Source organism: Neofelis nebulosa, chromosome 14, assembly GCF_028018385.1.
Source record: "Neofelis nebulosa isolate mNeoNeb1 chromosome 14, mNeoNeb1.pri, whole genome shotgun sequence".
NCBI lineage: Eukaryota > Metazoa > Chordata > Mammalia > Carnivora > Felidae > Neofelis > Neofelis nebulosa.
Window position 1 is genome coordinate 46,335,402 of NC_080795.1, and position 24,357 is coordinate 46,359,758.

A 24,357-nucleotide genomic window follows, 5' to 3' on the forward strand; every position below is an offset into this window, starting at 1 on the left:
TGATCCCTCATGCTATCCTCTCCTCTCTTCAAGGGCTTTCCTCCCAGAATAAATCCATCTTTTGCATATTTCCCTTTCAATTACAGCCTTCCTCTCAGCCTCCAAACCCACTCAACTCTTCCTCACTTAAAGTCCTTCTCTCAATCTCCCAAGTTTCCATCCTTTCCTACACCATATTTTCAAAAATAGATAACTTCTTCCATTTTTCTTTCCTACCTCCCAAATTTCCTTTTTTGAAAGAAATTTAGCCTCTATCTCCCAACACTATTCAAACTACTGCCAACAACATTTATCAGATCCAGAAGCTTTTTGTCATAAAACTGGGTTACACTGTGGCCTGAAGAGGTTTTTTTTTAAGAGAGATCCTTATCTAACTCTACTCCATTCACATTGAAGTCCAAATAAGAACACAACAGAATATTATGCAGTCTGAAATGCTGATGAACCGTGACTGTACTGGTTTTGCTCTTATGCTGAGATTGTGGGCAAAGGAGGGGAAACTTGAAAGGTAAAGCGGCAAAGCCTTAAGGGCAGCTACAAGACTGAATCTAAAATGGCTACTTTGGTTCCGAGTTGCTCAGGATGATCAATAACGTATCCAGGCAATTTCAGAGAACACCTTCTTCATGAGCAAGATCTCAGAATGCCAAGGGCTCTGTAAGTTGACACTGCAACATGATGGACAGATTGAGAATCTGCTGTTTGTCAGGAAAACTTTCATTTCCACTTCTTAAATGCATTTTGGTGAAAACTCCCTTCACGTGACTGACTTGTGGCGCCTCACTGTTGGAAATGTGCTCTTCACTAGAGGACTTCTCAGGAAGAAGTATTAAGGGCTGATGGTATTTGTGTGCAAACAGAATAATTAATCATGAGTTACAGATCATTATTTTAAAGTGATTTCAAAGATATGTTTTATACTTGTTTTTCTAATATTTGCCATCTAGGAACAAGATGTAGCAAAGTATGTTCACGTTTGGAATGTGTTTTACTCTCTCAGCCAGTTGCCACCACTTAGACCACCACAAGGACCCCCAAAAACTGACGCAGAAGTCCTGCCTCTCAGGTCTCCACACAAGGGATCTGTCTCCAGAATGTACTGAATTTCTTCAAGTTCATAGGTTTTGATGCCTTTTGCCACACGTCAAAGTAAAGAGATGGTTGAAAGTTAATCGATGGTACAAAGATCAATGAAAAACAAGCAGGAGATCAGAGTATAAGAGACTCTCACAGCTGTCTCTTCTCTTTTTCTCTGGGGAACTACTTCAGAGCATAAACCTGGAATTAAATCCAAACTCTGATACTCAGGAGTAATGAGCTCATATAAAACTCTGTATAATCTCAAGGATTTTAGGTTCCTCATCTGCAAAATGAGGAGGGATATCTTCCTACCTTTCAGGGTTGTAGTATGATGTAGTTTATGTAAAATACCTGGCGGTACTTAGTACTTTTATCTTTCCTTCCATGTTTATAATTGCTTTCTTCCCATATGTATATCTCATCTATGTTGCTAGAAAAAGACAGCTCTTTTCAAGTATTATGGACACAATAAGTTACATTAAAAACAGTATTATGGACACGTTCATTATTCACTTACTGGGTAAGAGATATACATTAAGACCCCTCCAATAGAAACAATACAGCCAGAGAAGTGACTAGCCTTGGATATCTGTTACCATCTCCTGGGAATTAGTCATGACAAAGTCAAGAAATTACTCCACAGGTTGAGCAGCAGAGAATCTAACAACATGCATCTTTCTTTTCCAACCTGTCACTGTTTTGAGGTATGTCAACACAAACAGTTGCATATTCAGAGTCTGGCATAGGCTGGTGGGTGCTTGGTAAATGTTCAGTAAATGAATCTAGAGGACACTGCCCTAAAAAGGTGCTCTGGTTAACAAAATTCAGATTAGAGAAGTTCCTATTATTGACAAATTTATAATGCTCGTCTAAATATTTCTCAAACAGTGGTTCTTAGAATATTTGCTCAGAATTGCTTGAGAATCTTGAGTCCAAGGGGCTGGGAACTTAACTTTTAAAATATCTCTTCTAATTCTTAGGCAAGTTGGAATATACAACCCAATATGCCAGAAGGCAAGTTGTGCAATTACTAATATCTGAGTTGCACAAGCATTGTAAGTGAACTAAACTACTCAAGACCCTCTGAATAAAGTATTGTGGAGAATAAGTAAAAAGGACAGTTTCTGATTTTAATGAGCTTATGACTAATTTGGAAGAAACAAAATAAAACCAAGTTCCAGAAGCTCTAGTAGGGGAAACAAAAGCATCAACGCAATGTTTGAGTGTCAAAGTTATTACAAGGGCCAAGAGGAATAAATCAAGAACATTTTCAGGAAAAAGTAAAGTCTAAGCCAGGTTTTTGAACAGACTTGGGTGGATGAGAAGAAAGAGCTCAGTATGATTAAATTACTTTTCTGCGGAATTTTCAATATCAGAAAGCAATACAAACCTAGTGATAATAACTCTGCTGCTGGAAGCTTCATTGTGTAGCAGGCAGAAGCCAGACAGGAAACTCAGGAACCAAACTGACTTGGTTTTCTGTTTTTCCTTAGGGTTTAAATAGTGACCTGTCAAATCCAAAAACTGCTAAAAATTGAACCTTACTGGCTACCTTACATTTGATCTCTTTTATGTCAGCTTCTTACCTGAAAACTGACCAAATATTTACTATAATTAATCAGTGGGTTGGGAGGAACAATTTTAATCCTAATTCATATGTGTGTGAAGACAAGGGCAAAGATTCAACTAGAATGGTTATAATAAAACAGACCAAAAAAACCCAGACAGACAATAACAAATGTTGATAAGGATATGGAAGAATTAGGAAGTATACATATTGCTGATGGGAATGCAAAATGATGCGGTTGCTTTGGAAGAGTTTGGCAGTTCTCCAAAAAGTTAAACAGTGTTACCATATGACCCAACAATTCCACTCCTAGTATTATACCCAAGAAAACTGAAAACATGTTCACACAAAATCCTGTACACACATGTTGATATCATTTATAATAGCCAAAAATGTGAGAACCCACAGGTCTATCAACTGATGATAAACAAAAATGTGTTATAAACATACAAAATATTATTATTCACCCATATAAAGCATTAAGTACTGATATATACTACTCCATGGATGAACCTTGAAAACACTAAGTGAAAAGAAGCCATACATAAAAAGCCACATATTATATGAATTTTATGTGAAATGCCCAGAATGGACAAATCCATTCAAACAGAAAGTAGCTTTAGTGGTTGCCAGGAGCTAAGAAGACCATGAGGGATGGGGGTCGTGGGGGGACCACTGGGGAGATGGGAACTGGTTGCTAGTGGATACAGGGTTTCTTTTGGGGGTGATGAAAATGTTCTAGTATTAGGTAATGGTTAGGGTTGTATAACCTTGTGAATATACTAAACATTACTGAATTTTACACATTAAAAATGTTACAATATGTGAACTGTATCTCAATTTTTAAAATTGAAGGGAAAAAAAAGCAAACCACTCAATTCAACTAATAACTTACAGGTAAACTCTGGGGTCCTCCAATCAATCCAAACTGGCCACCCCTTTAAGCTTGTCAAGATTTTACCAAAAGGAATAAAAGGTGAAGATGGAAGACTACTTAGACTGGAAACAAGGTAAGGATGTCTCTTTTACCAGTCCTATTTAATATCTTACTAGAGATTTAAGTCAATAGGTCCAAAAAAATAAAAAAATGTTGCTAATGGCATCTAGATTGGAAAGAAGGATATAAAACTATTTGCAGAGACATGATTGTCTATGCAGAATACAAGTTTGTAGGATTCAAGAACAATCTACAAAAATCAATTGTATTTCTATATAATCAGAAATTGAGTATTTCTAACAATCAGAAATTGAGATTTAAAAAAAATCCGTATACTGAAAACTATAAAGCACTATTGAAAGAAATTTAAAAACTTAATAATAAATGGATAAGCCATGTTCATGAATCAAAAGATTCACTATGGTTAAGATGCCTATTTCCCCCAAATGGATCTATAAATTCAATGGAATCACAATAAAAATCCCAGCAGGCTTTCTGGTAGCAATCTAGAAATTCCAATAGAGAGGTAGCATTCAGATCAATGGGAAAGGATCGATTATTTAAAAAATAAACAAAACTTCACAAAAACAGCTTTCCATTGGAAGAAAATAAGATTGGACTTCTACATTATAGTAAACAAATTCAAGACAGATTAAAGCAAATGTAAAAAATTTAAAAATCTCACAAGAGGGGGCGCCTGGGTGGCTCAGATGGTTAAGTGTTCAACTCTTGATTTCAGCTCAGGTCACCATCTCACGGTTTGTGAAATCAAGCCCTGTGTCAGGCTCTGGGCTCTGCACTGACAGTACAGAGCCTGCTTGGGATTCTTTCTCTCCCCCTCTCTCTTGCTTCTCCCCGGCCTGCATGCTTCCGGTCTCAAACATTAAAAAAAAAAAAAAATCGGGGCGCCTGGGTGGCGCAGTCGGTTAAGCGTCCGACTTCAGCCAGGTCACAATCTCAAGGTCCGTGAGTTCGAGCCCCACGTCAGGCTCTGGGCTGATGGCTCAGAGCCTGGAGCCTGTTTCCGATTCTGTGTCTCCCTCTCTCTCTGTCCCTCCCCCGTTCATGCTCTGTCTCTCTCTGTCCCAAAAATAAATAAACGTTGAAAAAAAAAATTAAAAAAAAAAAAATCTTCCAAGAAACCTAGGAGACTTTAAGTATAATTTAGGAGCAAAGGAGACCTTAACTATGATGGGAAGTTCTGAAATATAAAATTAGATAATAGAACTTTCATATAGCAAAATTGTGTGTGTGTGTGTGTGTGTGTGTGTGTGTGTGTGTGTGAGAAAAGTGTGTATGAGAAGCCTCTGAACTATCTTTGCAACTTATCTTTATAGTCTAGAAACATTCCAAGTAAATTTAAAATAAAATGCACAGCAGGGGCACCTGGGTGGCTCAGTCTGTTGAGCATCCGACTCTTGATTTCAGCTCAGGTCACGTTCTTATGGTTTGTGAGTTCAAACCCCACATTGGCTCCATGCTAACAGTGCCGAGCCTGCTTGGGATTCTCTCTCTCCCTCTCTGGTCCTCCCTCCTTGTGCATGTGCACTCTATCAAAATAAACAATTAAACTTAAAAGAAAGATTCAACCTAATAAAATTCTACATTGTTTATACCATGTGCAGCAAAAAAAGTTAATAAAGCAAATGGTCAAATAATAGACTTGGACAAAAATATAACCTGTAACAAAAAACTACTAATAGTTATATACAATGCATAGATAATTATAATAACTGTAAATATATAATAGCTATGATAAAGATCCCTTTCAAACTGAATAAAGAGAAAACCCCCTCCAAAAACAGGCAAAAGATATAAAAGTCAGTTTAGAAAACAGTACATCAAATACCACCAATTCTCCTCCTACAAAAAGATATACAAATTCACTAGTGACCAGGGATACATAAACATAAAATCAAATAATACATATTACTTTATGCCAAATAGTCTTGTAAAAACTATAAAGCTCTAATATTTACTATTGGTTGAATGCAGGGGAAAGGGGACTCACCTATTGTTACTGGAACTGTAAATATTGATGGCCTTTTTTAAAAAAGGGAATTTGATAACCTTATTAAATTTAAAACTACATAGACTTTGCAACCTAGACATCGGAAATCCATGAAACTATCTCCCATAATTAAAACTACCAGAAAATAAGGACTTATATAATATGAGGGGCTGCCTGCACACTTTTGTAGAGGAGTGGGGCGGGGTGGGAAACAAAAGAGCCAAAGAGAATGCCCATCATATGCAGCCATTAAAAAGAATGAGCTGGAGCTGTACCAGTTGACTTGGACTAATTTCTGTAAGATATTGAGAAAATCAAGAAAATGATCAATGTATATATGCATTGTGCATGACCATGTAGCATGGAGAAAACTATGCTATCATACATACTTGCTCCTTTGCAGGGGTTATGGGGGAAGGTAATGTAGAAAGGAGGGGCTGAGAAAAGGTGGAGCAAAGAAAAAAGGGGAAGAAGGGAAAAAAGGGCTGAAAGGGAAAGTAAATTCTTTTCTGTGCATTCTCTGAAACATCAGTTTGCACATTACCTCTCTAAATCAACAAATTTCTTTATCCAGCTAAAGTATCATATTTCCTATAATAAATGAACATACAACAAAAAGCCCCCAAAAGCAAAATTAAAATGCCTTGGCTAAACCAACCCTGAAAAATGCTGTTCCAGTTGATGAGGGAAACAAAGGCAGGAGAGCTGCAAATCTCCTTGCAGCTTGCAGCCCACAGACACACACCAGAAACATGCAGGGTGTGCCTTCCTCAAAGAAATCACGGCTGCCTTCATGTTTTATTAAAAACTAAAAATGACCTTAACAGCAGCTGCCCCTCAAGGTCCTGAAACCCTGTTTCAAAGTATCTTAGAAACTTTATCTCTATCCCCATTCCCTCCACAAACTTAAAAATATATAATCAGTCACTCCTCACAACCCTAGTGCAGCTCCTTCTCCCCACGGGTCCTGTCCCTGTGCTAAAATAAAATCACCTTTTTACACCAAAAATGTCTCAAGAATTCTTTCTTGGCTGTTTGCTCACGAACGCAAAACTTCCAAATTTCATCATAGTGGCTGTCATACACCTACATTTATGAACGTACGTGATATGAAACCTTATTAAAAGTGACTGCTTTTTCAGTCACTGTCTTTGTTTCCAAAAACTTGTTCTAACAATGTAATGAAGAGACTGGTCACCAACTCTGAGGCCTAAGCCCACAAACATTCTCATTGCCGCTGCTCAGTTATTCTGTCCCATCATAGCAAGCTTATCCTCAATCTCCTCTTCAAATATAAAGCACTTATTAGTACATAACTTATAGGAAAAAGGAGACATGGTCCTTATCTCAAGAGCCTATGGTTTCTTTCTTTCTAAGATTTCTCTTGTCCCAGTATTCTGAATTCAGAATTTGGAGGCACTTGGTATACCTGTGCTATGAAGCATCTAAGTTTTACCTCCTCCATGCTGGATAAAAGGTAGTTGAAATAGGTGTTCCAATTATTAGGCAAAAGGCTGGAAAGAAAAACAATAAAAGCAAAACTGTTATTACCATAGAGCCAGAAAAATTCACAGATTCTAGGATTAGTAAACTCTTACAGAAGAAAGCCTGCCACTCCTTACTGCTCATATTATATCGATAAAGATGAACTGCTTCTCAAGCTGAAAATCTCATTTTCTATAATATTAAAAAATAATTCACAATGCCCAGATAGCCTTAACAACAATTTTTACCAAACATTCAAAAAAGATATAATTCCAATCCTATGCACTCTGCTACTGAAGTTTATCCCAGAAGGTTTGTATAATATTTGAAAAATCAAGTTCATATTTTAACCATATTAACCATAACCATATTAACCCTTAAAGGAATAAATCACAATTACATGACAGATGTCCCTTCCAATAGCAGTCAATAAAATTCAACATACTTCTCAAGGTAAAAACTCTTGGTAAACTAAAAGACAACTTAATAAATTTGATAAAGGGCATCTACAAATTTATCCACACAAATATCATACTTAATGGTTGTTATTCAGCACCTTACACTTGAAGCCCTAGCCAGTGCAAATGAGCCAGAAAACGAAATACATGATAGAAAGATCAAAGGGGAAGAAACAAAACCGTTTGAATCCTGGCTTTGCCACTTACCAGCCATGTCACCCTGGACAAAATACTTAACTCTGTGCCTCTGTTTCCTCATCTATAAAACGGGGACAATAAATACCTCCTTCAGAGAGTTGTCTGAAGAATAAATAAGTTAATATTTTAAAAGTATGTAGAAAGTGTTGGCAATTCAGAGCACTGTAAAAATGTTAGATAAAAAAATAAATTATTCACACATGACGACTGTGTACACAGAAATGTCAAAGAAGCTTAACTACTGGAATTAAAAGCTATATTCCCTAGATGTGAAATTACACAAAAATCAGCTGTATTTATATTTACTATCAGTAACAAACAGAAAATGGCATTGAAGAAAATATAAAGTTCCCCAGGAATAAAATTTAACAGAACACACAAAAGACCTCTACAGGGATAATTATAGACCCAATGTAACCCCAACTAAAACTGGCGGAATTCAACGTTACTCTAAAGTGGTTATGGAAATGTAAAGTGTCAAGAATAGTCAAGACACTCTCCAAGAAAAACAAGGTGGCAGATTTGTCTTACTAGATGTCAAATACCAAGACTGATGTCTAAATAGTCCATTAACTCACCTGGGAGAAGATCTCTTTCTGCAATGCTCATCCATTTGGTTTGGATCTTTTAGATCTTTACACTAATGTTATCTAAGCAGAAATGCTCTGTATAAAACAGCACTACCCAATACCGCTAGTCCCTTTATTCCACACTTCATGTTTTTCATAACACCCATCATCTGACACCATTTTAAGCTAAGTGTATGTTTTTCATGTCTCTCTCCCCCAACTATAAGGCCACTGAAGCCACGGTGTCTGATACAATGCTGTATCTCCAGTCTACTTTGTTATTTAGTTGAATAAATTGGCAGGAATCCCAAAAATTCTGACTAGCATATGAAATACAATGATTAAATTTGAACTAAATTTAAAACCTGCAAACTCCCTTTCACTATTCATCTATTAAATGATGGTTACCAAAACACTGTAACTCTCCCCAAGTTTACAATACTATTCTGAGCATTCAAAACCCACCAGTATGTAAACATTGGCTTTTAGCAATGATAACTCACGCTTCAATAAGGGAAATAAAAAAAACAAGCCTATTAAAAGGAACCATATAAAACGTAGCCCTGAGAATCCTAATGACTCTGGCTATAAAGGCAAAATAATCAGAGAACAGGAGGTTAGGTATTTTGCTCATGCAGGAATTAATAGCTATGATGGTTTTCAACATATTTACCCTTTGGTGGTCAAAGTTTACATTTAACTAGACAATATGCTGTGGAAAGTCTTACATATTTACAAATTAACTCAATTTGCGGTGAAAATAATAGTGATGGACTGTGTAAATTTACCATACAAGCAGATTCAGTGCTCTGAGGCTGGGAATTTGTATATTTAAGAGAATCCCATTAAACTGGTGGTCTACATAACCAACAGTAGAGTAATGCCATTATAATCTTTGTATTCTTCTCTCTCACTACTCTGTGACTTTTCCCCTGTAGGCCTTAAAAAAAGCAAACTACAAACGGTCTTACAAAGATTTTGGTGAGTTAAGGCCTGCTTGAACCCTGGAGTATTCTCGTGTTCTCAGAGTTGAGCTCTAGGGGAATTTGGCTTGGTCCTAAATTAATCCAAGTGTGAAGGATCCGTGGGAGATGAAGGAACTTCTGAAACCAGTGGAAAGGTTTAGACCATTTTTTTCAAGTGAGACTGGGGCAGTACTTGTTGAGGGCACACCCAGAAGTGGAGTGAGGTACACTGAATGCACCGACCTCCTCTGTGGCACCACTTTTGCCGTATTCCTCCAAAACTCGTTTCACTTTCCATTTAATCTTCGGTCTTTTACAGAAATGTCAAGAAGGTGGGCAACATATGCATACATATTAGTTTCATTATTAACTATGTAACAGGAAATTTAAACAATTACCAATGCATTTTTTAGAGGCTACGAGGATGGAAAGCATTTGATTACAATTACTAGCTTAAATTTAAATGGCTCTAGTTTCATGGTCTTATGTGGCCAGAGAAAATCTTAGAATAGTCTTTTAAGATCTTTTTACTTTTCTGTTAAGATGAGGATTTATAATACGTATCTTTTCACATTTAATGATAGATCCCAATTCACTTTAAAAAATAAAATATGTTGATGAATAAAGCAGCTTCTTTCTAGAGGAAAGGCAAGTATCAGACATGAAGAAAGGACAGTTTCTAACATTGTTTGTTGAGAATTTCAGCAGATGCTTCCTTTTGGGCTGAGACTAGGATACAGAATCATCTCAATAGCTTGCAAGATCTATAAATACCTGCCATATAGCAAATAAGTATTCTTGTTCTTATAAAAACACTTGCAAACGAACCATAAGGCAGCAATACATTAGTATTTACATTTATTTAATGTATGCAGTTTACACACTCACTGTTGAACAAAATTGGAATGCAAACAAATATACAAATACCATAATAAGCATTATCAAATAAAATAACTGGCACTAGTGTTATAAGCATATTAATGGACCTGGTGAGAACAAGTGATGGAAGAAGACTGCAGCCCAGGGCATTTTTCTTTTTATCAAAAGAAAACGCTCAGTAGCACCATAATGGTAATACTTAACAGAAACACTTAAGATGGAACATTTCAACTGCTATCATTGAGGTTAACCTGTTTTATATAACAGTATAGGCAGTATTTTGGCCAACTTCTGTTTATGTCAGCTGACCACCCTCCATAAACAAAAGCAAAAGAAAGTAAAGCCAGCCATACACGGATCCCCTCCTCAGTACTTGGTACAAACTCTGCACCGTGCTTTGAGCTCATGATCAGAGAAGATACGCATGTGTTAAAAACTGAGGTTATGTAATCACTGAAGCCTGAGTGTGTCTTTGGTAGGCTAATACTTTTTCAGCGTTGTTATTATTAATCATGTTTATCTATCTTTTATTTGTCTACATAATCCAAAGTGGCTAGAGAGGACACTATGGAAAACAATATAGCAAAATCTTCAAACAACTAGGCCCTTAAAATCCAGTCTATTCCAAAGGCACCAAGAATCAATGGGGTGCAAATGTCCCCTTGGTAGAAGGTGACTTTTTTGTAATACTTATAAACTAATGGAATTGTGTTTTGTAGTTTTACAGACCTTATTTGGTGCTGTCAGTATACTTAATTACCTACTTTTACACTTTGCTTCTAAGATGGCAACAGCAAGATGCAAGATATAGAGAGAGTACCAGGTATTTCTATTTCAAAGTTGTGCAAAAACTGCCACAATCTTGCTCAAAGTGTCTAAGTATCCAAATGGTAGCAAATGGGCTGCATTAAGCTTTATATATCCACATTGCATATGAAGAAAAAAAATGAAATTTATACCCAGTTATGAACAGAAATGTTACAAAGAGGATCATATACTGAGAGTAACCTGGAAAGTTCTTTAAACAGTATCCTTTAGTGGTTTCAATAAAATGTCACTAACCACTTATCCCTAAGCCTCAAGTTTTCTTCATAAGAATGTTTCTAATTGCATTAGTACTTTATACTGATTATAAATTAAGCCAAATTTCTATCTAAATACACAGTATGTGCTTCAAGCATTGTTTTGTGGTGAACACACAAAACATACTTCTCTTAAGAATTATTGTCCTTACAATAATGCACTTTTTAAAGCCTTCATTTCATAGTTTGGTAATTAAGAGCCACATGAAACACAACGCTTTGCTGAACACAGAAAATGTATCTGCATTAGATTATGCAACCTGGCATTTGCTGGTAACTTGAAACTTAAAGTAGTCACATGTAGTTCAACCAGCTCCAAATAAGGTTGTTCAGTGGTAATTAATTTGCAGCATTTATAGGCCTAAATTTCAGTCTGAATTGCAACTTTTAATTCCATTGTCTGATGTGAGTGGTTATTATTTGTTTCTTTTAGTGCATCACCAAAATATAAATCAACATTGGGTTTTATTCCATTGTTACCATGTTCTTCAGCAATATGATTCAACTGTGGAACTTCTGAACACGAAGCAGTTTTGGTAAGCACAGAGATGCTACACTGATGTGGAGAATTTTCCAGACGGTCATTTTCGACCTCAGGAAGAATGTTAACAGTAGCAAAGCGGGCATGATAATCATTGGAACCATGACTACAAGAAGTTTTCATGCTTTCTAGGTCAGAACAACTAAATTCAGAAAAATGACTAGAGTGCGAATCCGCTACAGATGGCATACTGTCACTCAGGGATGGAGCCTCAAATTCACTTGAGTTCGTGCTTTGCTGCTCTAACAACTGTGCATCCATGTCCTCTCTGGTCTCGTTTATCTTCATGGTACTCTTTTTCCTCAATTTACCACTTTTTGCTTTCTTTCCTGCTGTTGCTTCTTTGGACCACTTGGTGGCACCGGATTTACCTTCAGGCAAACCACTGGATGAACCACCCGGATGACTCCGAGCGGCGCTGCCGTCCTCCACGCTACTACTTCCGCTGTTGTGCCTGAATTTAGATGGCTTTGATTCAATATCTACTTGCACCTCCAGACTGTTGCCTTCTCTGGAACACAAGAGTAACAAATATAAACAAATTTCTAACTTCCTTTTATTTTTATTCAGGTTAGCAGCAAAGGGGGAGGGATTCTGTGTGAAAAATTCAAAGACTACATAAAAGCTGTCAGAACAAATTCATGTAGGACAAGTTCTATTCAACAATTACTTGAGGGGCTCCTGGGTGGCTCAGTCGGTTAGGCATCCGACTTTGGCTCAGGTCACGATCTCATGGTCTGTGACGTCAAGCCCCGTGTCGGGCTCTGTGCTGACAGCTCAGAGCCTGGAGCCTGTTTCCGATTCTGTGTCTCCCTCTCTCTCTGATCCTCCCCCGTTCATGCTCTGTCTCTCTCTCAAAAATAAATTAAAAAAACATTAAAAAAAATAAAAAAAAATTACTTGAAATAATAGGACTATATTTACAATAATGCTTTAATCAAAAAAAAAAAACCAGAAATAGCTACATTTATTGCTTATGCTGGTCCAGGTACTTTTACGTTCTCCATTTTTTTTCAGAAGAGCTTTATTGAGATGTAATTTACATAACACAAAATTCCCTTGTTTAAAGCACACAATTCAATGTTCTCTAGTGTATTCACAGAGTTGTGCAACCATCACACCACCACCTAACTTCACAACACTTTCATCATTCCCACAAGCAACTCTGTATCCACTTCCACTGCCTGTCTTCCCACCCCGACAACACCTAATATACTTTCTGGCTCTATGGATTTGCCTACTTTGGACATCTCTTCATTTGCTTTTCCCAGAGAACCCAATAGTTGGTAACCATTATTTATGATAGTTTTGCCTAATGATAGGAATAATTCTTTTAAAATTAATTTAAAAAATACTTTAACTTTTGGGGCACCTGGGTGGCTCAAGTCAGTTGAGCATCTGACTTCGGCTCAGGTCATGATTTCATGATCAGGTCATGGGTTCGAGCCCCGTATCAGGCTTTGTGCTGACAGCTCAGAGCCTGCAGCCTGCTTTGGATTCTAGGTCTCCCTCTTTCTCTGCCCCTCCCCCACTTGTGCTCTGTCTCTCTCAAGAATAAACATTAAAAAATTAAAGAAAAAAAATCTTTAACTTTATAACAGTTCTTTCCTTACTTGTCCAACGGGATGTAGGAATTCAGAATAGATCCTGCCATTGCTTTGGTGCTGGCATTATCACTAACTGTTCCCAAGCTGACTGTGCCAGATTCTCCACTTAGACTGTACCGTTCTTTCTGTACATCTGCTTGTACTTCCAACCTTAAAAAGCAGGGAGGAGATAAAAAAAATTACATATAATATCAGACTACTATAATACATATCTTCAAATAATTGCATTAAGAATCGCTAGGAATTAAGAAACTATTTTAGAAACAACTACCAGCATTTTTTTTAGCCTCCTTTTATTTGATTATTTAAATTCTACTGCAGCACACGGAACAGTACCAGCCATCCAAATAAAATAGGAAAAATTAGCTGTCTGCCAAGTAAGATACTAACAGAATAACACAAAAAGGACATAAAGGATTTTAATTAAATATGCTGGCCATGTTTGAGTGTGAAACAAAATCTGAATACACTAAAAACCATTCTACTTGACAGAACAGTGAATCAAAAAATCATGAGGATCTATATATTAAAAATGATCCTATAAATTTAACCTGATTCTTTAAAAAAGACATAATAATAAACACCACTATAACTTAAGAGTTTGTATTTAAAAGCAACCTACCTAAAAATTAAGATAAATACAACCAATTTGACTTTTGGGGTGCCTGGGTGGCTCAGTTAACTATCTGACTCTTGATTCTGGCTCAGGTCATGATCCCACAGTTCACGAGCTCGAGCCCCGCATCGAGCTCTACGTTAATGGTGCAGAGCCTGCTGGGGATTCTCTCTCCCTCCCTCTCTGCCCCTCCCCCACTTGCTAGCTCTCTCTCAAAATAAATAAACTAAAAAAAAAAAGATCCTGGGGCACCTGGGTGGCTCAGTTGGTTAAGCATCTGACTTCAGCTCAGGTCATCATCTCATGGTTCATGAGTTTGGGCCCCACATCAAGCTCTCTGCTATCAGCATGGAGCCCACTTTGGATCCTCTGTGCCCTTCTCTCTCTGCCCCTCCCCTGCTAGTTTTCACTCTCTTGCACACAAAATAAATAAATAAGCTTTAAAAACATTTTTTAAAAAGATCCTATAAAATATCTGATTCTTTAAAAATGACATAATAATATAACTTAAGAATTGTGTTCAAAAGCAAGCTACCTAAAAATAAGATAAATATGACCAATTTATCTTTTAATTCATGTATACTTTCTTACATTAAAAAAGCTAATAAACAGAAGTAAAGAATACTGAATTAGAAAAGAAACAAAGGAAGATAAAAATGCTTTACATTTCTCCTACTTATCTGTATGGCTGTTGGTAAAAGACTTGGTGAGAATGAAATAAACATAAATATACAAAAGGATTCAGGTGGACTAGACTACCCTGGCCTCAGTTTACACACTCCCACATATCCTGATTCCTCCTGCTCCCCTAGGCCTTAACCCAATGTCTCTTTTTCTAACATCCAGCTGCTGCTGTCTTGAGAGGTAAGGTCCAGGCTTAAGTATTTCCTTTACTGTGCCTACCAAAGCAGCTCTAGCACGGATTCATAACATCAGATGTGACAAGTGCAGTGAAAAAACTGGCAGAATGTTATGCCATAGAGTTGGCTTTTACCATACCATGGGTATATACTATTATGACAGAAAATTCAAACAAGTAAAAACCTCCTGTTCACCACTAAGATTCATTTTTAATATTACCATTTTCAACTCTGACACAGCCCGGTTATATGTAATCATCATAATGATTACATAATGACATAATCATTCAAAATTCTTATTTAATGAATAATTTGTAGTTAACAGAAGGCAAACAGAAAACAAAGCACATTTCTCTTACCTGTTAAAACAGTTTACCATGGCACTTCCTGACAGACTCCCTGTTATACTGGCTCCAGCCAGAGCCATGGTACTGGCCGTTTCACTCAAGTTGTCTCGAATGGCTCCTATGCGATCCATGTGGCTTCCACTCGCGCTCAAACTGCCAGTCAGACCACCAACACTTCCCTCCCCTATGCTAGGGTTGTGTCTTGCTTCTGCTACTGAGGTTGTGTCTAAATGCAAATATTTCAAAGAAATTAAATAAGTGTGATTATTAGTTTTCCTCTTCTTAAATTCCTCTATGATTTCAGATAGGACGTTTTATTATAAAACATACACAGGAACAGAAAAGACATCTGGACTCAGGAACAAGTAACTATAGGGTAAAGGGAAAGAGAAGTATCTCAGAGTTTAAAAACAGATTAAGGACTAACTCTCAGTATTAAACTGTCACCACTTTTTGCCATAATAGAACTGTATGGGAACAGACGGTCGCTACACTTGTGGTGAGCATAGTATAATGCAGAAACTTGTTGAATCACCATGTTGCACACTTGAAATTAGTGTATTACTGTGTGTCAACTATACTCAAGAAAGAAAAAAAAAGAAATGAGGAATGAGAAGAAATGGGAGAGGAGAAACTGGTTTTCTCCTTTTTTTTTTTTTTTTTAGGATTAAAAACACTAGGATTTTTGTATGCTAATGGAAACAAATAAATATGGTGAAAGCAAGTACCTACTATGTTCTGGGTGCTAAAAATACAGTAACAAAGAAGACATATATAGCCCTCATCCTTAAGAAACCAAGTAAACAAAAAAGTTATTACAAATTGTGATAAGTGCTTTTAAGGAATCAAATTTTTCCCTTTAAGGCAAAATTGGCTTAAAATCCCACCCCTTCCCAAAAAAGTGGTCAGCACTTTTTAGAAAATCCAGATGGGGGCGCCTGGGTGGCACAGTCGGTTAAGCGTCCGACTTCAGCCAGGTCACGATCTCGCGGTCCGTGAGTTCGAGCCCCGCATCAGGCTCTGGGCTGATGGCTCGGAGCCTGGAGCCTGGAGCCTGTTTCCGATTCTGTGTCTCCCTCTCTCTCTGCCCCTCCCCCATTCATGCTCTGTCTCTCTCTGTCCCAAAAATAAATAAAAAACATTGAAAAAAAAATTAAAAAAAAAAAAAAAAAAGAAAATCCAGATGATTTAGGAATTCTGTAAAAAATGTGACGGTTGAAAAAGTTAGCTGACTTTGGAGGCAAATATGTGAGTTTCCAACAAGGTTCCATTTAAACCACTTATTATTCTCCAGGTCAAGAAAATGGGCCAGAAGCTGATTTCTAGATATGTCCTACAGATCCAACTGTCTGTAAGCTATTATAAGATCTGATACCAGGGGAGAAAACTATTCCAGGCAGAGAGAACTGCAAGTTTAAAAGTCTACAAGTAAAGGTGTACTTGGCATCCTCAAAAACACGAAGGAGGGATGGTATAAGATAGGAGAGTGACAAGAAAGAAGTTCAGAGATGCAGCCTAGGACAGATCATGTGGAGTGGAGCTGTACAGGCCACGGTAGGGATTGTGGATTTTTCCTCCAGCACAGTTGGAAGCACTAGCGGAGTTCTGAGCACAAGAAAGACATGATCTGATTTATGTTTCACAAGTTATCACTATGGCTACGCTGTGGAATAGTGAGTGGAAGATAAGATGATGGATGAGCTAAAGAAGCTATTACAATAGACCAAGAAGAGGATAGTAGCTTGGACTAATGGAATAGTGGTGGTGAGGGTAAGAAATGGTTGGATTATAGCTAAATATTGAAGGAAGCACCAGAATCTGCTGATGGATCTGATGTAGGGTAAGAAGGGAAAAGGAGGAGTCACTGTAAGTGAAGGTTTTTGGCCCAAGCAACAGCAAGAATGGAGAGGCTACTTAATGAGGTGAGGATGATGACTGAGAGAACACGTCTTAGAGTGAAGAGTTTGGTTGCAGACAAGTTAACCTTGAAATTCTTGTTAGATATTCAAGTGTAGATTAAAGAGGAGAGTTAGATGTACAAATGTGAAGTTCAAAGGAGAGTTCCAGCCTAGACACAAATTTATGAGTCGTCAGTCTACATATTATTTAATAGAGGAGATTATACATGCAGCGGGCGTAGATGAAGACTGACAAGAAGTAGCCAGGAGACATGATGAGATGAGAAAAGGTTTCCCGGAAGACAAGTGAAGAAAATATTTCAAGAAGGAGGGCATGGTCTACCATGTCAGGTGTACTGGTATATTAAGATAAAACCCAAAAGGTGACCATTATATCTGGTAACATGGAGGTCACTCATGACTCTGCTTTAGTGGAGTGGTAGAGATAAAACCCTAGAGTGGAAGGCTCCAAATACATTTGGAGTGAGTTCAAGACAGAATGGGAGGGAAGAAAGTGCATATTATCTTTGTACTTCTGCCTAATTATTTCCTGAAGACAAATTTCTATAAGAAGAATTGCTGGAATATAGAACATGCACATTTTTTAAGGTTTTACTCCTACTGGTAGTCTATGAGGGCCTTTTCATTCTCTAGTTAATTCATATTTCTTTGAATAACAGTGGGTTGAAGATATTCTCTATTCACTGGCCATCTGCATTTCTTCTTTTATGAACTACCTTTCTCTTCATATCCTATCTTTACTGACTTGTAATATTTTAAGCAAAATTGAAGACTGAAGTCTAGAACTTCTAAGACATTACATTTCCAGTGTAGGTTAGGTACCCAGAATCCTTCCACCTGTTTTCATCCATTCACCTTTCCTAGGCAGTATTTCAATGATATACTTCTGGATGAATGCTATTAGGCCTCTGGAAAAGAAGGCAATGGAAATTCTAATTTGCATGTTATCTATCCCCTAACAAACTATTAATAAGTACATTTTCTTCCTTTGCTTAAAGGACTTACCTACAGCTGTATTAGTTCCACCAACATTTATATCATTTTCATCATCAAATTCAATCCTGACTCCTTTTCCATTGCCTGCTGAGACTCCACAACCTCCGCTTCGACAGAGAGAAATTGGAACAACACCATAGACATAGGCTAACATAATAGGAACACCAATACCTAAAGAGGAATTAAATTAGTCATTAGAAGGCAAAAAATAAATCATAGAAACATGACTTTTTAGAAAGCCTTTTCAAGAGAAAATATACAGGAGAAAAGTGCTGTTGCTCTCCAACTCTTGCCCAAAGTGGATTTACCCAGCTGATAAGGGGAACAAACAAATTCAAAGCTCCGAATCTTTCAGCTGACACTCGTGAGGTGAAAAAAGATGTCAACCTTTTAAGTGCCAAGTCTTCAAACTGTATGGGGTGAAGGAGGGAATGAGCCACTAAGAATTTACCAATTATCCTAATGCTAGGCTCTTGAGTCTATAATACTTTTAACCAATACAACTACTCAATGAGAGGTTTTCTGTAGGCTCAGTTTAAATTGTCCTTAAATACAAAAGTAATTATCGTTGGGATTAGCACTGGGTGTTGTATGGAAACCAATTTGACAGTAAATTATATTTAAAAAAAATACAATGCTTTCAATCCTTCCACAAAACTTAAAACTTGAGATTATTGTATTTTTAAGCATTTTCTTACCTACAGTTACTGCAGCTACAACTGGAGATACTATTACAGACAATGTTACACCACCTGTTATGGCCAAATTCCGTTTGTGCTTTGAAACGTCCTTGCCTTCGTATCGGTTGTGAATCTTGAATTAAAAATAAAAACGAGGTGAAGATTTAAAAACACATTACATATTTAATTTAAATGAAAGTCCAGACATACATTTGATAGTAATTTAAAGTGATTTCTTTTATAACTTCATTCACTTAAGTGTCCTAATTGAAGACAAATGTTTTAATGTTCTTAAACCACATTCTTAGACAGTTTACTCCTTATTAATAATTTGCTTCAAAAAGACAGTGATTTAATAGATTTTACTTTGTGTTTACTTTTAAATAGTCTTGAGTAAATGTATAATCTTATTCAAGAATAGTTAAAATCATGTTTTGAGCAAAGAAGAAATTAAGAATATTATTTTCAACACAGTTATGAATTGGGTATTTACTAATAGGATTACTCCTAAGAAATTTAGCATTTCACAGGTTTCTAAATAAACATCCCTAAATGGTAAAAGTTGGCTTCTAGGGGAGATTTCTACAACTTTTTTTTTTTTAATGTTTATTTATTTTGAGAGAGAGAGAGAGAGAGAGAGAGAGAATGAACGTGAGCCGAGGAGGGACACAGAGACAGACAGAATCCAAAGCAGGCTCCAGGCTCTGAGGTGTCAGCACATAGCCCGATGCGGGGCTCAAACCCATGAACCGTGAGATCATGACCTGAGCCGATGTCAGACGCTTAACCGACTGAGCCAGCCAGGCAGCTCCCCCTGCCCCATTTTTTAAAAAAATTAACCTTTAACAAGCAGTACTAATAAGCAAACACCACTAAATAAGTCACTTAGATTCCTTTTTATAAAGAAAAATATTATCGGGGCGCCTGGGCGGCTCAGTCGGTTAAGCGTCTGACTTCAGCTCAGGTCACGATATCACAGTCCGTGAGTTTGAGCCCCGCGTCGGGCTCTGGGCTGATGGCTCAGAGCCTGGAGCCTGCTTCCAATTCTGTGTCTCCCTCTCTCTCTGCCCCTCCCCCGTTCATGCTCTCTCTCTGTCTCAAAAATAAATAAAAAAAATTAAAAAAAAAAAAAAAAAAGAAAAATATTATCAAATGACTCAGAATCCTGGGGTCCCATTTATAGCTCAAAGTAAAAAGGTGAAAGAGGGAAAAAAGAGAATGCTGCTGCCAGGGGACAGAAGTTAGATCTACTTAGCATCTTTGTATACAATATAAGTAGTAATAAATAGAATTTAATATCACATTGAAAGTGGCTTGGGAGATATATGAACTTCAAGAAACAGCTCAGTATCTGGGACACATGAGTGGCTCAGTTGGTTAAGTGTCCGACCTCAGCTCCGGTCATGATCTCACAGTTTGTGAGTTCAAGCCCCATGTGGGGTTCTGAGCTTACAGCTCAGAGCCTGGAGCCTGCTTCTGATTCTGTGTCTCCCTCTCTCTGCCACTCCCCTGCTCATGCTGTGTGTGTGTCTCTCTCAAAAACGAATAAACATTAAAAAACAAAACAAAAAACAGCTCAGTATCTTTGGTCTCGTGATTTGCAAGGGCTAAAGCTAATAAGTACATTTCTCCTGTTTCAATAGAGATTCACAACAGCCTTCAAAAGTGTGCAAGTAGTCTCTAACATAAGATACTTGACTTATGAACAATATTACAAGTGAGGTTTAATAAAATAACCTATTATTATTATATGGTTATTTTGAAGGCTATAAAGTACAATGAGTCTTGTGAAATATATTAAACAGTGAGAAAGCTGGGGTGGGGAGGTGGGAGAAGCATGCGTGGGACAAGAAATATTCCTATTTCCTAGTCAGAATCTTGTTTCCCAGCATTGACTATATGTTCCTACGGAATGGGCCTCTATAATTGCCTCAACAGTCCCTGCAGGTAGCGATGGCAGCCCCTCCCAAGGTATCTTTCATTATCCTTCAGTACTGCAGCTAATTCTTGCTCCTCTCCCAACTACCATTCCTGAAAAACAGCACTGAAGCAGAATAAAGCCAAAACTAAAAACTGACAGAGTAAACTGGAACCCTCCAGAAAACTTTTCATCCTTAAGCACTAATGTTTAATTACAGTGATCATATCGTACTACTTCTGGTTCAACTTAATTTTTTCTATTTTACTATTTTGTGCCACATTTTCTATTTGTTATTGCAAATAAAGACTAAACTTTTAGGTACTTTATCAACTTAATAGGTTTGCCTGGGCTGGTTTGTATCCCCAAATACCGCAGAGAAAATTGTTTCAATGGAAAACTAATTCATCAACTTGTAGATGTTTGAAAAAAGGAGACTGGTAACTGCACCTACGACTTGAACAATGAGGTAAATAATCCCTCCTCTATAAATTATTTGTAAGTGTGTGCAGTACAACAGTCTCTATTTACCTTCTACTTCTATTTCTAAGTATCTGAATAAACAGTTTTGTTTTTAGCAAAGGCTTGCTTTGGATAATTACATGAAAAATTATTATAATCAGCTATTATGTATGGGACACTTTAAACAAGCTTAGTTACTTAAAACCTTCCATAATAAACATTTGGCTCATAAGTATCTATGTTTATCCTTGGTCCCAAAGCTAATTTTTTAAAAAAATAGTATGTATTGTTATTTTTCTGATTATAAAAGTAATATATGTTGAATATTTAAAAATGTGCCTGTTATACGGAAAAGGATCAGCTTTGTCTTAAGTTTGGCCCCAAAAGTCTTAACTGGAATTTAATGAAACAATTCAAAGGGAAACAGATTCTGACTCAACATAACAATTACAGATAACAGGCAACAGAATGGGCTGCTTCAGGAGTTGGTGTCTCCCCCATTACTGAAGTGCCCAAATGGCTAGAGGAATTTATCAGGATTCTTACATAAAGAATGTATCTGTGTTTACATCCTAGCTCTGCTTCTTTTTGTGTAACTCAAACTTTCCTAAACCTCAATATTCTAACACATAAATTTCTGTGAGTTTAAAAGGAGTCAAAGTACATAAAACACCCAGCACACAGTAAGGGCTATATGCCTCTGCTCTATTCTGCAATTAGATACCTTCTATAGTTACTTCTCAATTCTGATTTTCTATTAGCCACTAAGTGACTTCTTAGCCACTTCACAAATTATCCCTTTAACTTTTCAAAAAAGAATTATTGAATAGCTAATGAAATATAATTCATCATTCACAGGCCACTCACTGGTAATTATTGGTGTTTGGACCTTCAAAAGATTGTTATAATCTACAAAACAGCATATTTAGTAATAGCAGTAATCTAAGAAAATAAAAGCTTTGAACTAAAGTTCAAAATAATTTAGGAACTGGCTAATTATTCTTTGCCTTGAGGGCATGTGTTTTTTAGCCATTAACTTTTTCTAGACCTGACTTTACAAGGATATACATCCATGCGAAAAATATCAGGTGTGTCCTTCAATACTTTACACTTAAAGTTAGAAAGGTTTATAATACAAATGTACTCAAGTTTTCAGATTCAGGTAATTTTAAAGCAAGTCTACTTTTACAAAAAATTTTTTAAATCTTCATTTATTTTTGAGAGAGAGAGAGACAGAGTGTGAGCAGAGGAGGAACAGAGAGGGAGACACAGAATCCAAAGCAGGCTCCAGGCTCTGGCTCGAACTCATGAACTGCAAGTTCACGACCTAGCTGAAGTCAGATGTTCAACTGACTGAGCCGCCCAGCTGCCCCAAAGCAAGTCTACTTTCTATGCACTCGTATGAGTTTGCTGAATGCTGAAAATTATTTTATGAAAAATAAAGTAGTTTTATACTGAAAATACTAAAAATGATCTTTCAAAACAAATAAAAGGCAAAACAAAAATCATCAACCTTAAATCTAAAGATTTAGAATAAGATATTAAACTAATAAGGAATCAAGCATTTTACCTTACGGCCCACATAGACAGGAATGCCAATAATCATTGCAGGGATAGCAATGCCAGCTATTAAAGCAATTCCTACAGGAGCACCAACAAGTGTCCCCAGCTGCCACAATATCTTCTTCTTTCGGCTCCAGGGTTTCTTCCCCCAAAAAGTACAACCTGATGGACTAATGAAAAAAATTATAACTGTAACCGCTGTAAAACATAATAATGACTACAGTACATTAAAGAAATGACTCTAAAAGAATTTTCATACTTAGGAATGAGGTTTTTTCCCTTTCTTTGAATTCTAGGTTCATTAAAACCAAAAAAAAAAAAAAAATCAGTGTAAGAATCACCATAAATTATTTTAAAAGGATACTGATAGGGGCACCTGAGTGGCTCAGTCAGTTAAGCGTCAGACTTTGGCTCAGATCATGATCTCACGGTTCTGTGCTGACAGCTTGGAGCCTGGAGCTTGCTTCAGATTCTGTCTCCCCACTCTCTGCCCCTACCCTGCTCACACTCTGTGTGTCTCTCTCTAGCTCTCAAAAATAAACATTAAAAAAAATTTTTTTTAAAGAATACTGATAACTAGAATTCAGGTTAAATATTTATCCCTAGTTCTCCATTAGCCGGAAAATGTTAGTGTTTGAAGAGTAAATTAATGCAAACATGCTTATTTCTATCCCTGTTTTAGGCATACAATTATCTGATTATATTAAGCTCACTTTGTGGAATAAATGAGGAAATTTATATATGAGAAAATTAACTGGAATTATTTATGACCTAGCATAATTACATGGGGGTATAAAATACTAGCTTTCTAGTTTAAAAAAAAAAACAAAACAAACACAAAAAAAGAAGAAATCTAGGTTTCCTATTTTTGACTAATCCCAAATGACAAGCACAATAATTTGGTTCCTTTTAAATTTATGTAACTGAAATAAAACACATCCCTCTAAGAATCTTATAAGTACCAAGTTTAAAAATGCTTAGAATACAGTTTCAAATTATTTTACAATATAAAATTATATTTAGATATAAATAGCTCCTTTTCCCTTCCCACCCAAGTACTAACCAGGCCTGATCCTGCTTAGCTTCCCATATCGGACACGATTGGGCATATTCAGGGTGGTATGGCCACAGACTAAATAGCTAGCTCCTACTATAAACTTACCTTAAATAATGTAAATCTGAGATTTCTTTCATACATAACCAACAAAACTCACAACCACAGACAGCACATGTCATGTGATTACAGCTCCCATCATTCATCTTTATTATATAAGCAGCACATCGTGGACATGGCTTTATATCATCAGCTATCAGGAAAACAGAGAGACCTGTTTAGTACATAAAACTGGTCTAAAAATAACAATTTTAGTAGATAATCAACTGCAGCAATGCCAAAAATAATCTTAACATATCAGATTGTTAACTGAAGAAAGGAACATACTTTATATTAAATTTTTAAACTGTAAACATTTTCAAACACAGTAGAACAATGAGAACAAACAGTAACAAAATAATAAAAAGAGAAAGGAGAACCGAGGACAGCCCTGGGCAAACTGCAAACTACATAAACTTTGTCTTTGTTCCTACCTCATAGCTGTCTTCTCTGAGTGGCACTTG

The 24,357-nt window shown here is 36.8% G+C and overlaps 1 protein-coding gene and 1 long non-coding RNA gene across 3 annotated transcripts in view; both read right to left on the reverse strand.

Annotated features, from left to right (window-relative positions):
• Window positions 1-10,111: 10,111 nt before the first annotated feature.
• RNF19A (ring finger protein 19A, RBR E3 ubiquitin protein ligase) overlaps window positions 10,112-24,357 on the reverse strand; it is a 56,464-nt gene continuing 42,218 nt past the window's right edge. For both annotated transcript variants that reach the window (XM_058698698.1, XM_058698697.1), the window contains 7 exons: window positions 23,903-24,047; window positions 22,748-22,910; window positions 18,816-18,930; window positions 18,127-18,288; window positions 15,215-15,428; window positions 13,386-13,529; window positions 10,112-12,283 (listed from right to left, as the gene is read on the reverse strand). In XM_058698698.1, coding sequence (XP_058554681.1) covers window positions 11,593-12,283; window positions 13,386-13,529; window positions 15,215-15,428; window positions 18,127-18,288; window positions 18,816-18,930; window positions 22,748-22,910; window positions 23,903-24,047 — 1,634 coding nt within the window. In that variant the 3' untranslated portion in view covers window positions 10,112-11,592. The remainder of the gene's footprint in view (window positions 12,284-13,385; window positions 13,530-15,214; window positions 15,429-18,126; window positions 18,289-18,815; window positions 18,931-22,747; window positions 22,911-23,902; window positions 24,048-24,357) is intronic.
• Window positions 19,429-22,741, reverse strand: LOC131494370 (uncharacterized). Its single transcript, XR_009253347.1, has 2 exons — window positions 19,955-22,741; window positions 19,429-19,721 (listed from the first exon to the last, which is right to left on the reverse strand). It is a non-coding gene; the product is annotated as an uncharacterized LOC131494370 (long non-coding RNA).